Source organism: Ixodes scapularis, unplaced genomic scaffold (assembly GCF_016920785.2).
Source record: "Ixodes scapularis isolate PalLabHiFi unplaced genomic scaffold, ASM1692078v2 PGA_scaffold29__2_contigs__length_179583, whole genome shotgun sequence".
In the NCBI taxonomy this organism is placed as follows: Eukaryota; Metazoa; Arthropoda; class Arachnida; order Ixodida; family Ixodidae; genus Ixodes; species Ixodes scapularis.
The window spans coordinates 24,937-37,348 of record NW_024609856.1 but is presented as its reverse complement, the minus strand read 5'-3'; the positions used below and the strand labels follow the sequence as shown (position 1 = coordinate 37,348).

At 41.8% G+C, this 12,412-nt stretch overlaps 1 protein-coding gene across 1 annotated transcript in view; it reads right to left on the bottom strand.

The window, feature by feature from the left end:
* The window catches only part of LOC115325931, a gene marked incomplete at its 3' end in the record, with an annotated part of 123,514 nt that extends 112,942 nt beyond the window's left edge, over positions 1–10,572 (bottom strand). The window contains exon 1 of the mRNA XM_042291207.1: positions 10,528–10,572. Coding sequence (XP_042147141.1) covers positions 10,528–10,572 — 45 coding nt within the window. The remainder of the gene's footprint in view (positions 1–10,527) is intronic.
* Between the last annotated feature and the right edge of the window lie 1,840 nt (positions 10,573–12,412).

Here is a 12,412-nt window from a genome sequence, read left to right as displayed (position 1 = left end):
TCTTTCTGGTATCATAAAAATTATGCGGGAATCGATGACGAACTTGACGCTGGTTTAACATTCTGTGAGTTCAGAAAAAGAGAAGGGGGGAGGAAAGTAAAACAGGGTATGTGATCTCTTCCTTTTGTGTTCGTTTTTTTTTTTTTTTTGAGCATTCAGATTTTTTAATGATAAGAAAACATGAATTGTGCCAATGAATCGTGATAGAGAAAACAAATCGTGCTCGAGCGTATACATCTGAACAGCCCCACATTTCTCGTCTCCGCGATGTCTCCGGAGATTTTCCGGAACGGTCTATACTTTGCCAACAAAAAATCATAATTTAAAGGAGCGCTAAAAGAACTGATTAGAAATGTTCTTTAAAAGAGAAGTCGAAAGATGAAAAGTGTACATTATTAAGAAAAAAAAAGTGATTCGGGTTTTAGTCATGAAAAACAAATACAGACTGGTTTCACGATGCTTATACTCCCTCTCACGAATCTCTACAAAGCAGATGATGTCCCAGGCCGGTGGTCCTGTCTTATATCGGATCCCATGCGTAGCTCAAGTTCGTCTGCTTCTTTTGCAGGGGTTGTGGTGACGTCAGAACGGCGAGCTCTGATTGGCTCTGACTGAAGGATAGTGGGCAGACCTCAAGGCAGCTTCCTTTGAGGTCTAGCCAACATCCTTCAATCCGAACCAATCAGAGCCCGGCGTGTTCCTGACGTGACCGCAACTCCTGCGCGAGAAACAGGCCACTTGCCGTCCGCATTGTTTGCACGGAAACTTGCGAATTGCACACGTCACGTTTTAAGGCCGCGAACCCACGGCTGTGCTCAATCTGACCGAGGTTTGTTGTGGAGAAAGCGCCCTTCCTAGTGAAAAAGCCATTTGTATCAGAAATTTCTTATGTACAATAAACACATATATATCATACAAGACATATAAGAACATATGAGAATAATATAAGAACTATATAATATATATGAGAAGTAGTAAAGTGGTTAGTTGGGCGAGTTGGTAATGATTGAACGTGGTTAAAATTGCGCACAAATATTTGTGCGCAATTTTAACCATGTTCTATATATGAGAACTAATAAGAACCATATAAGAAACTTCTCACAAGTTTCTTTATATGGTTCTTATATGTTCTTAAATATCTTATATAGTGCTTATATATTTCTTATATGGCTCTTATGTGGTTTTTATAAGTTCTTATATTTTGTATGATTCATTTTGCCAACAAAGTGTTTCTGTGTTTCTGTGTTCATTGAACACAGAAATTTATAATTTAAATGAAATTTTGTAATAGGGCCTTTAACCGAGCTTTCGGTTTCACGTCGAAAGATTCCCAGAGCTGGGGCGTGCCAGATGCCCTTCGTCGGTTTGGCACGTAAAAACCTTAAACTTGTATTTGATAGCTGTGTTTAGCACGTTTTATCAGTTTCCTTTAGGTGTGAATAAATTCTAAAGGGAGCCCTTTCGAAATGTGATTTGGGAGGAGTTGTTTATCGTGTCTTGTTTTCGTTTTTCGCGACCGAAACACACTCGTGACCACGCACTTGTCTACGGGTATGCTCGCGTCCAATTTTCGGGGATATTTCTGCTTTCTTTTACTCTTTATAACTAAAGATTCGCCACATGTATATGTTTTTCTTCAGGTGCCATTCTTGTCTTTTTTGCATATATTTGACGGAACGTAAAAAATAGCTTAAAACCGTCATATATGTAGTGTTCACTTACAAATAAAAGCCTTCTTAAAAAGACACACACACCAAACGATGCGAATCAGGCTACTTGTGGCTTCATTTCAGGATAAATCCAGATAATTTTGTAACACAACTGTGAATTGATTGCACGATGTCTTTTGCTGAAACAAGCTAACGATGTGTTAATTCCATGAATAAACCTGAGTTTCTTTCTCTATTGGGCCAAGTAAGATATGACGACATGTCTGACTTACATGAAACCGCGTAGAATTGAGAAAAATAACCTAACGATGTGCTAATTCCAAGGATAAAGCTGAGTTTCTTTCTCTATTGGGCCAAGTAAAATATGATGACATGTCTGACCTACATGAGAACGCATAGAATTTAGAAAAATGCACCGGCCTTTATTCAATCGCTATTGAATCTATACGGCTCGTCGTAGTTTTCTCCCTGAAAAGGATTGTGTCTTAGTCTTTTGCTTTTTGTTTGCTTTTTTAGGAGTTCATTAAACTGAAACAGTTACAAAGTCCTGACATCTCTGTGATGCTTGGAATGTTCTTTCGCCCAATGAAAGGCAAACATAGTATTGCGTAAACCTATATTTTAATTGTTTGTTTTTTTCTTTGTTCACAAGACATGACGTACATTCGCTGTGCGTCATGTTCCCGATCTGAAGTTTGAAGAAAAAAGAAACGCCTTTTCGGTTTTAGCAGGTAATCACGTTCTCTCATGTTGTTGATCTTTTTCCGGAACGTATAGCATATTTTGATAAATTAGTCCACCAGCTAAGTGTTTTTCATTTTGTTATGTAACTCTTTTCAGTTCGCGACCTGGCAGCCATCATCGAGCTGGGAATCCTGCTGAAGCACCTTAAGTTTTGGGAACGAAGATACCCAAGGCAGCAATGTTTCTGAAAATCGGTGTTAATTTATAGCTGAGTTGAAAGTTGAGTTCAAAGGAGCATTAATTTATCGTCCATATTACTTTGGATGATTTGCAGTTGACAGAATCGGCCAATATTAATGAGTTCTGCCACGGGGGGATGTCACGAATGAAATAGCGAGAATCATCAAACATTTTGATGTTTGTCGCTTCTTAGCGTAATGCAAACATAGATAACGTCACCTTTATTTGATCTGACGTCAACTCTATTAAAAAATACATGAAACGAGTAACGTCCTTTCGTACTTATTAATATTAGCTAATACTAAAATATGTTTTGCCAAACAATTATCAAAACCCTGCTACAAAAAGGTGGCCATTATTGGCGCAGTTAGAGTTTACCCTACCTAACAGAATTACCAGATCTGGGTTAGTAATAAATTACAAGATTCTAAAACCTGGGCAAATAAATAATAGCAATATTAGAAAAAATTGTCTATCATTGGTGTCCAATATTGTGGAAAACTTGTTTGTAACCGGATAACTACATTGGAGAAATTGGTTTGTGGTCGGATTAGAATATTTCAGAAGCCGAAATAAAATTGGTTAACATTAATGAACTAAAGTGGCGTATCATTGGATGCAAAATCGGAAATTGGGGCATGATATTAGGAAGCAATATCGAAAATCGTGGCATTATATTGTATACCAATATTTGACCAATATCGGAAATCCAGGCGTATCATTCAATACGAATGTCGGAAATCTTGAGTAATCATTGGACATTGATATTAGAAGTCTTGGAGTATGATTGGGATCCAATATTGGCAATCATGGCGTAATACTAGTTAGAGATATTGTTATTTGACTCCATAAATATGAATGCGAATATAGAAATAATATTGGCAGGGACCCCATATCGTCATTCGCCCAATATCGGAAACATCATTGTCCAACGTTGCAGCGGATTGCGCTCCAATATTTGGTTCAATATCGGAATACAATCAATTCAATATTGTGCCAACGTAGGGCCAACACTGATGTGCTGCCTGGAGAACTGACGCGTAAAAAATTAAAATTGGAGGTGCGCATTTACCACCTCGGGGATCGAGGAGACCAATTACAGGTATTTCAAAATGGTCTGAATCGTACGACGATCCTACAGTTTTTTTTTTTTTTGCTTTATAGATTTCTAAAAAAACGTGATGACGTAATAGACATGGGTTTCCAGAATTCTAGATTGAGCAACTAATTACCCCAAGCAGTTAAAACAAAAACGACTTTCTTTTTGCCAGGTGTCCCATTTTAAGTCACTGCGATTGTCATTTTGACCATTGGACTTGGAAAGAAATAAATCAGCCTCCGCTGTTGTAGATATTCAATTTGGTAACCACGAAGTAGAACTGTCACACATGTCTCATGTTTACAACATAACAAAAGCCAATGTTAAAAAAATTACTCAGGCCATTAAATGATCAAAACTACTTTTAGCACTGACTGCAGGAACAGTTGGAAGAACTGAAGCCTATCAATTATTTTGATTTTATGAATAGCTATCACAGTGTCTAAATAAAGTAGGAATATAATTTTGGAAATTCGTGCGGACCCAACACTGGCGTGCAAACTTATAAAAATATGCAACGGGTGGATTGTGACGCTATGCATATAGTGTATCAAAGTTGAAAGCTCCAGGCTAGTTGCTGTAGGCTAAACATAATATAGGAAAAACAGCGGAGAACGACAAAGACTAGAAGGAAGGAACAAACAAGACGAGAGAGGCGCTGACTCCCAACAAAAGGTTTTATTGCAGAAAACAAAAAGTGTGGGGGGGGGGGGGGGGGGGGGAAGCACGGAAAGCCGTTTGGGAGCCGTGTTTCCGCAGTGGTATGCTGTGTCTTACACGAGGTTACTGCTCCTGTTTGGAAACTAGTCCACCATTTACGCTCTTTAAAACCTTACGAAAAAGCCATTCTTGTTAGGCAATTAGCCTAATGTGCGAAAACTCGAAAGCAGAAATCATTACTTTAAGTTAAAGTGATTGAAATAATATAACGCCAATTATGATAAGAGAAATCCTCCTTAACCTAAATAAATTTGGTGTACATGCTTTTTTATTCATGATGTTTCCCATCTTTCTGTTAAGTACGGGGTGTGAGTGAACGGCTTTAGAAAGTGCTTGACTAGAGCGAGATATGCGGTGAGCTGAACCATGTAACGTTCCCGTACCCTATTAACAATGCACACAATTTGCGATGTCAAGTGCGCAAAATAACTGAGGGAAAATTCCTAAGGTTGAACAGATCAATGAATTTATTCATGCTTGAAATGAAGCATACTTCTCGCCTTCTAGGCGACTTGTCGCCGCTGAAAATATCCGCCAGGTGCAGGAACTGACCCCGTAGCTCTTCGAGACTGGCGAAGTGCTCTACCAACTGAGCTAACCAGGAGCTAGCCATCAGTACAGCAAACGAATGTTAACAGTTTCTGCCACCATCGTTCCTATCAGCCACAAGGGTGAGAGAGCAGACGTTTAATTAGCAAGTATAATCACCGAACGTCTGAGGATCCGTAGAACTAGGGATCTATAGGCCAGCGCTTTGCCGCGTTGTTTTGAGGCGACTAATTATGCGATAAAGTCGCATAATTGCGTTATAGAGTACAGATGATGGATTTTTTTTCTGTGGCAACATAAAAAAAAATGTTTGCAATAGAAACATAACAATAAAAACAAAGTCGAAAAACTTTCGAGAAGAGTCAGGGCTTTCTTTTCATATCAAGAGGAACAATTAGCGTCGATATTAGTATTGAGGCATTTGACGATAAAAAACATAAAAAGATAGGTGTTACAGCAGAGGTCCTAATCTACACGTCGTGACGAGGCGGAACCTAGGAACCGGGACATGGACGCTTCCTGCGATTGGCATGCACTTGGCACCACCGACCAATCGCAGCAGGCGGCGATGTCGGAGGCCCTTGGTACCGCTTGGTCCCGCCGTGTAGATTTGGGCACCTATTTTAATTTTCCTGCATCTTTTCATCCTCATTAAGGTGTTATCTTCTTTTAATAAAGAATATTTTCCCTGAAGTTTATCAGCTATGCCCTGTTTCATCACAAGTAAGAGCGCAATGAAAGATACAAAGAAAAGAAAAATACGCGAACACACACACTAAAGACGCAATTTCACAACGTATTCTCTACATTTAGTTTAACCGATAATCGCATATTCACATTATCTAAATTAACCAAAGATCGCACAAAAAAAAAATATGACCATGCAATCTTGCCGCGGCTTGAATGGCTTCATCGACCAGTAGTGTTGGTTGTGCCCTAATCTAAGGTAAAGCGAATTTAAAATTTAGATACTAGGGTCAGACCAACGATTGGCATCCTGCATGCCCCAACAAAAACAAACAGCGTGTTAATTTCTTGACCAACTGAAGACCTTTTGTCGTGCGACCGAAATCTAGATTGCAGTGCGCCTTCCGAGTAACAGGCCTCCGTCAAATGACAGGCACCTCGAATGGGGATTAAAACCCGCTAAGTGGAGACCCGTAGCCCAGCACTTTGCTCCAGAGCCACCGATACATTTTCTTTAATATATTATTTCCGGTTAGAAGTCACCGAGATGGCCATAAAACGAAACATACTCGCAACATTCTCACAAGTCGTAGCTTGCTCGATGGTGTCTCTAAGATACTATCGCGAAACTTTGGTATCGCGATACTGCTCTGTCCTGGTTCAGAGGCATCGACCATGTTGATCGCTGGAACGTCGGGCTGACGGTGAAACAGAGGCGTTGCATTTGCCAGTTCTAGATTAGATAGGTGGAAAGCCCGCTCTGCAGTCGCATGCAATTTACAGTGTACGTAAGTGGCATGCTTCTCTTCAAAAGAGCCACCAGCGATCACAGAATCCAAGCCCACGGGGAAACGAAGTGCCGATAAAAAAACTCACTACTTTGAGAAATTTGCCGAAATTACGAATTGTCATAGGGGTTAGAATACCGGTTGAATTGACTAAAAATGTAATTAGTAAATTTGCCTTTTTTGAAGAAGATAAATGTCGTGTTAGCCAACTACGTGCGCACAGATTCTAGGCGTGTTTCCCCAAACTTGCATGGATATTCTTCCCGCAGTCGGCAAGGCGATGAAAAAGCAACCGGATATGTTTCAAGTATTCTGCTTTGTTACGGATAAATGGCCAGGATATCATCTACATAAATGGAGCGGAAGAAAATGGCAATTTTTTGAGGACGTTCTGAATGAGCATTTGGAAGGTCGACGTAGCCTTTCTTGATCTGAATTGCATGCGGAGATTTCTAAGTAGTCAAGATAATGCTATGGGGGCCGTCCTGGCAATGTGCGGTGGCTCTAGCGGTATCTTATGTTATGATTTAGATTTATCCTAAAGAAATAGTAGAGCCGTGCCGGGAAGGCGAATCGTTTGGAACGTGTTGCATCCTGTACTGTAGTGTGGAGTTGTTAAGGGCTAAATTGTTTCTGGAAAGTCTCTGATTTTCGTCATAAATACGTTAAGTTTGGCGCATAATGGCCCTCGCTGCTGCTGCACCAATAAACTCCTAATCATCATCATCATCTGATTTTCGTCATTCTTGTCCAGCTCGCTGGCACCTTTGCATTTAATTGAATTAAAGTCCTAGTCCCCCTGTTGTCTTTAGGCAGCATATGAAGAGACAATAGAGTGTTGTAGGCGTTTCCAAAAAAAAGTAACGAAATACGTTACTCGTTACTTGCAAATAAAAGAAACGCGCTACCGACCTGCGTCACATCAAAATAAGAGAAACGCGTCACCGTTACCGTTAAAATGTATGCACGTTACCTTTTTAAATTGTGGGATTTCCCTTGCTGCTACCCGTCTCGGAGAATGACACAGCACACCGGTTCAACAACACGTAAACATTTAATGAGCGCTATCGCCTGCGCCGCGATGCCAACCGCCTCCGCGCATCCGCTGCGACGGCCTTTTATCAGCGGCGGAGCGCCGCTCGCGTGGCCAGTTGCCCTTGGCCCCCTCGTGGTCAAGATGACCACTTATGATTGTCGGAGGGGCAGCCTGGGCCAACCGCTTGGAATCGCCAGGTTGCCCACAAAATATAGATGAACACGTTTTACTCTTTTGTCGGTACAGGTATGCATTCGCGCCATATTTCAAGAAATATTATCTTGATCCAGAAACTGAACATAATCACCTTCTTTTACAGCGAAGCTGTTTGTGGCTGGGGTTCCGTGGAGTTTCCATGTGCAGTGAGTAAAAACTCCAAGTACGCACCGCTGCACGCACCGCACGCCTTCCCCGTATAAAAGATTCGAAGAAAATAACCAAAGATGAAGCGTTCACAAATACACGTGCAGGATGCCGTTTGTTTTGGGCCTTTGCATTAGAAGAGTTACTGCTGCAGACGCCGGCACGTGTAGCGCGTGAAACACCATTCCCTGCTTTGGTAATTTAGCAATAGGTCTATTCAGTAAATTAGTCGTCAACAGGCACCATTTTCAAGATCAGTACACTCTCAGGTGGATAATAAAGGTTTCTCAAAGATTTTGCCGTGCGACCCACGTCGGCCTCGTCTATGCTCGCATTGCCCTCTCTTTGTCGTGGTTTCAAGCGCTTGCGTGCCTAGTTTCCTTTCCTTCCGCTCTCCCGGGTTGGCGGTTCCGTCGCGCGTGTCTAGTTTCCTCCGGCTCCTCGGGGCGGGTCTGTGTCGTGTGCTTAACAGCTCCGCTGATCATCCACCATCAGAGAGTGGAATGGCTTATGATTTCTCTTTTACGGTGTCGCCTAGGTACGCACAAGAAAATGTTACTAAAACGTAGAAAAAAAATCAAAAATTTGTATTACGCCTAGAAACGCTAAAAAATTTAAGCGTAATTTTTTAAGCGTTGTGAGGAATATATAATGAGTAACGTAACTACGTTACACGTTACTAAAAAACGTGGCGTAAGTACTTCGCCCGTTACCGTTTGGAAAACGTAGCTAGTACGTTGCTACATTTCTGAAAACATTAACGCCTTACCGGTAGCGCCATTCCTTAACGCATTGCCGCCAACACTGAGCCGAAGTCGACTCATGTCAAGCGACTTCAATTTCAACGGTAAATTTAGAGGGAAGGTTATGTCACCTGACGTAGAATTACCTCATGAATTGAACGGAAAAATTGAGGTCACGGTGACCACGTCTTGCACCCTCAAGTCACGCGTCGCAACTTTCAACGAGGGGGTTCATTTAAGCGGCCGTTAAAACTCAACACATTCTGTACTTCCCAATTTTCGCCAGCCTGATCAAGTTTGTATTTCAACATCTTGAAAACTCGAAACTTGAGAATAAGAAAGGCGACAACTCACACACGTACATGTGAATGTGTCCAGTTATAATATGCGATAGCATGTGTTTCGGCAGCCCCTATTTACCCACTATATTAAAAGTCTTAGCAGGCTAGTTTACTAAAAAAGTGGAAGAGAAAGTAAGTGAAAAAAGAAAAATGTGGGAGAGAAGATTTCAAGAGAAATCAGCTTCGAAGATTTACACGTTCGAAGATTTACACGTCAGAAAAACATCATAAGAAAGGAGCAGATTTCTGATAACTAACGCGGAAGCTCTTTGGGTCTTGATGCGGAAACGGGAGTTACGACAAAGACATGTAGGGCTAAATGATTATGGCAAACAAACATATCTGTCGTAGGCCAGAGTGAAAGCAAGAGAGAGAGAGAGGGAGATAAACTTTATTTTAAGACAAATCCTTCTCCGAGCCGTTTGAAAACAAGACTTTAGGTCATATGCAAGGTTTCAAAATGCATGGGGCTTCGCTCTGCCCTTCCTGAACGGGTAAGTAGCAAAAGAGCTAGGTTTTGCTGGCGAGGATGGGGGATCGGGGAAACAAAGGATTACAATAAAAGAAGATTTGAATTTTCGGGAAACGTGAGAAACTCGAAAAGCGTGATAATGCGCAGAATCGTTTGGGTAGATGACTGAAGGAGAAAAGAAATTCATAGGAAATTTTAAAATCAGAAAGGTGTAAACGTTTCCAGGCTAGGTGGCGTGAGCTACCGCCCGATACAATGACTATACAATGCTATCCATTCGTTAATCTACCCTCTAATAGAAGCCATACGCATGGCTTCTGGTCACCTTCACGTTGCCTTGCGAAAAAAAGAGCGGACTGAAGAGGACATAGCTGGACCACAGCTTCCTACATCCTGACAAAGCCTGGCAGATCGCCAAAAGAAGCGGCCGCCGAAGTGAAAAAGGTGGAGCGGCAGACAACGGACGAGAGGAGAGCCACGTGACTGGTGCCCCGCTGCGGCGAGACGCCGAAACACACTTCTCCCGAGCAAGCAAAGTCTGTTTCGGGTCCTCGCAGCTGCAAAAGCTGTGCGCTGACGTCCAGGTTCCCCGAGAATCGGCTCTTTGGTGCTCTGTGCTACCATATCGTCGCGCTCCAAATCTGCGACCGGGCACTCTATGGCTCCGTCGTCAAACTGCCAGGCTTCGTCAGTATAGGGGAGGCTATGGCTGTACAGAAGCGGCGCCCATTTGAGGCTCAACGTGTACTTGCGCAAACGAGACACCGGAAAAAAAGAACACCACTTTTGGCTCGGGACTGAGAAGCAGGATAGACTCGCTCTGTTAAAACCAACAGCTAAGTGAGGGAGCGAGGTTCATCTCATCTTAACCTGCGGTTTATGACCTTCATAGAAGAAACTTAAGAAAAGCTATTGCAGTTCGACGTAGTCTGTTGCGAAGAAGCACCGAAACACAAACCATTCTTTTCTGTTCCTAAGTCTCGGAGTCTTACGATATTGAAAGCACACCTGTTCGCCTGCGTATGCTCTCTTATTTTTATAAGGATTGTATAGTTTTTCGTTACTGTTTTAAGTTAAATTAGAGACATCTTAAGAACAAAACATTGCAAGTTAAGGTTCAACAATATATGCTCACGTGCAACGAAGCAAGCAGGATCGCCTGTGACACGAGCGCTCCCATTTTTCTAATCCGCAAAACACATCTGGCTTCAGCAATTCAACCTGTAAAACGGTTCACTCGACGCATCTCTGAAAGTTTCCTCGCACGTTGAAATATCTTCTCTTTATTACTGCGGTTTAATAAAAAAAAATTATGAAGGGGCTGAATAATTCGTAGATGCTCTTAATGACAATAAACTGTGCAGGGTCACATTTTTATATTAGGTTTATTGTGTTTATAAGTGACCTTTAGATGGCGGTATGAACTTTCGCTGCGAGCATTTCGCGTGTGTTGTATTGACGCACGAAGTGTTCTTTTGCTGAATGATTCCTTTTTTTACAGCTGTAGTGGCTCGTGACTTTTGCAGGCAAAATGTGGTCGTGTACGAACGCAAAACCCCACTCAGCAGAGACACTGCTCTCACTCTCTCCGTTGTTCTATATACATGGCAAGGCTCTCTCAACCCCCCTTCCCCTTCCGGATATCTGGTGTCGCTCTCGGACATAAGATATCCGAGATGGCCGCTTCGGTGTTCATTTCCACGGGACCCAGAGAAGGAACTGCGGATGAGTCCGTTTTTGCACTGAAGCCAAATGCAACCCCTTTGGCGTTGCACGTCCGGAACCCTAACCCACGTATAATCCCGAAATACGCAGGTTGCTCAACTCTCTCCGTGCCTAGCACGATCGCTTGGATGGCGCGGTTTCCAGTGTCCTGCGCCAGTCTTCGGGGTTCGCAACAGTCTCCCCAAACGGAGAAAACGGTATACATTCTAGCGGTGAGTAAATTAGGCCTAGATGAGGATCTGTTGAGCCTCGGATGACTGTAAACGCGTTGAGAGTCTCAATAGCCGCTCTTCTGAATACCGGCGCAAACATTTCGCTCTCTGGGGATGCTCTGTTCGAACTTTGTAAGTAGAGAAAAATTAATACTTTGGGCGGCGGGTGTAAACTTACAGGCAGCGTCGGGATTCGTGCTACCCGCTGGCGGGGCAGTGAGATTGTGAATATCTTTCCTACAACATGAAGCGAAGACAGCTCTTTGTGTATCTGCCTGGGCTACCAGTGACTCAGTAAAAGAGACATCGGGCTCAGTGAACAGGAACGAACTGCCTCTTTTTTATGTATTTTTATGCAAACTGTTAGCCTGTTAAGGCTCTTACAGGAATGTACAAAGCATAATACTCCATTTGTTAAAATAAACGAAACATGGACACTGTGGCAACTACAGTTGAAAACATGAACGTAAAAACATACGTGAATACACAAAAATATTCCTACACACACAGACACACAAATAAAAGTGTGACAGTTTGATAGATTTATAGAGATACAAAGCCCTCAATACTGAATTCATAAATCTTCAAAAAGTTACAAAACAAGGATGCACACAAAATTATCACACAGAAAAAAAATGAAATGTAATGATTTTACGTGAATATGAAACACTAATGGACGGGTTAGTTTTTGTTAAAAAATCACTAGGCCTTTTTCAACGAAAATTAGTGTGTTGGTTGTGGTTAATTCTTGAGGTAGGTTGTACCAGTCTGATATAGTTCTTGGAAAAAAAGAGTATTTATCTCTATCATTATTTGCCGTTTCTATTTGGTATTCGTTTAAGTGGTTGCCTCTGAGGGGCATGCTTTGCCAAGCAACTTTGTAATAAAAGTAATAAAATAAAAAAAATTATTTTAGCATATGAAAGAATTTTAGGCGAGCTATTTTCTTACGGTCACAGAGCTGTGGAAGGTATAGGATGTTAAGCATTTCCTGCATTGATTTTCTACTTTGCTATCTCGACAATATAAATCTAGCTGCCATTCTTCGTATTTTTCAAATTGAGTTATAGCCTTTAAATGGAT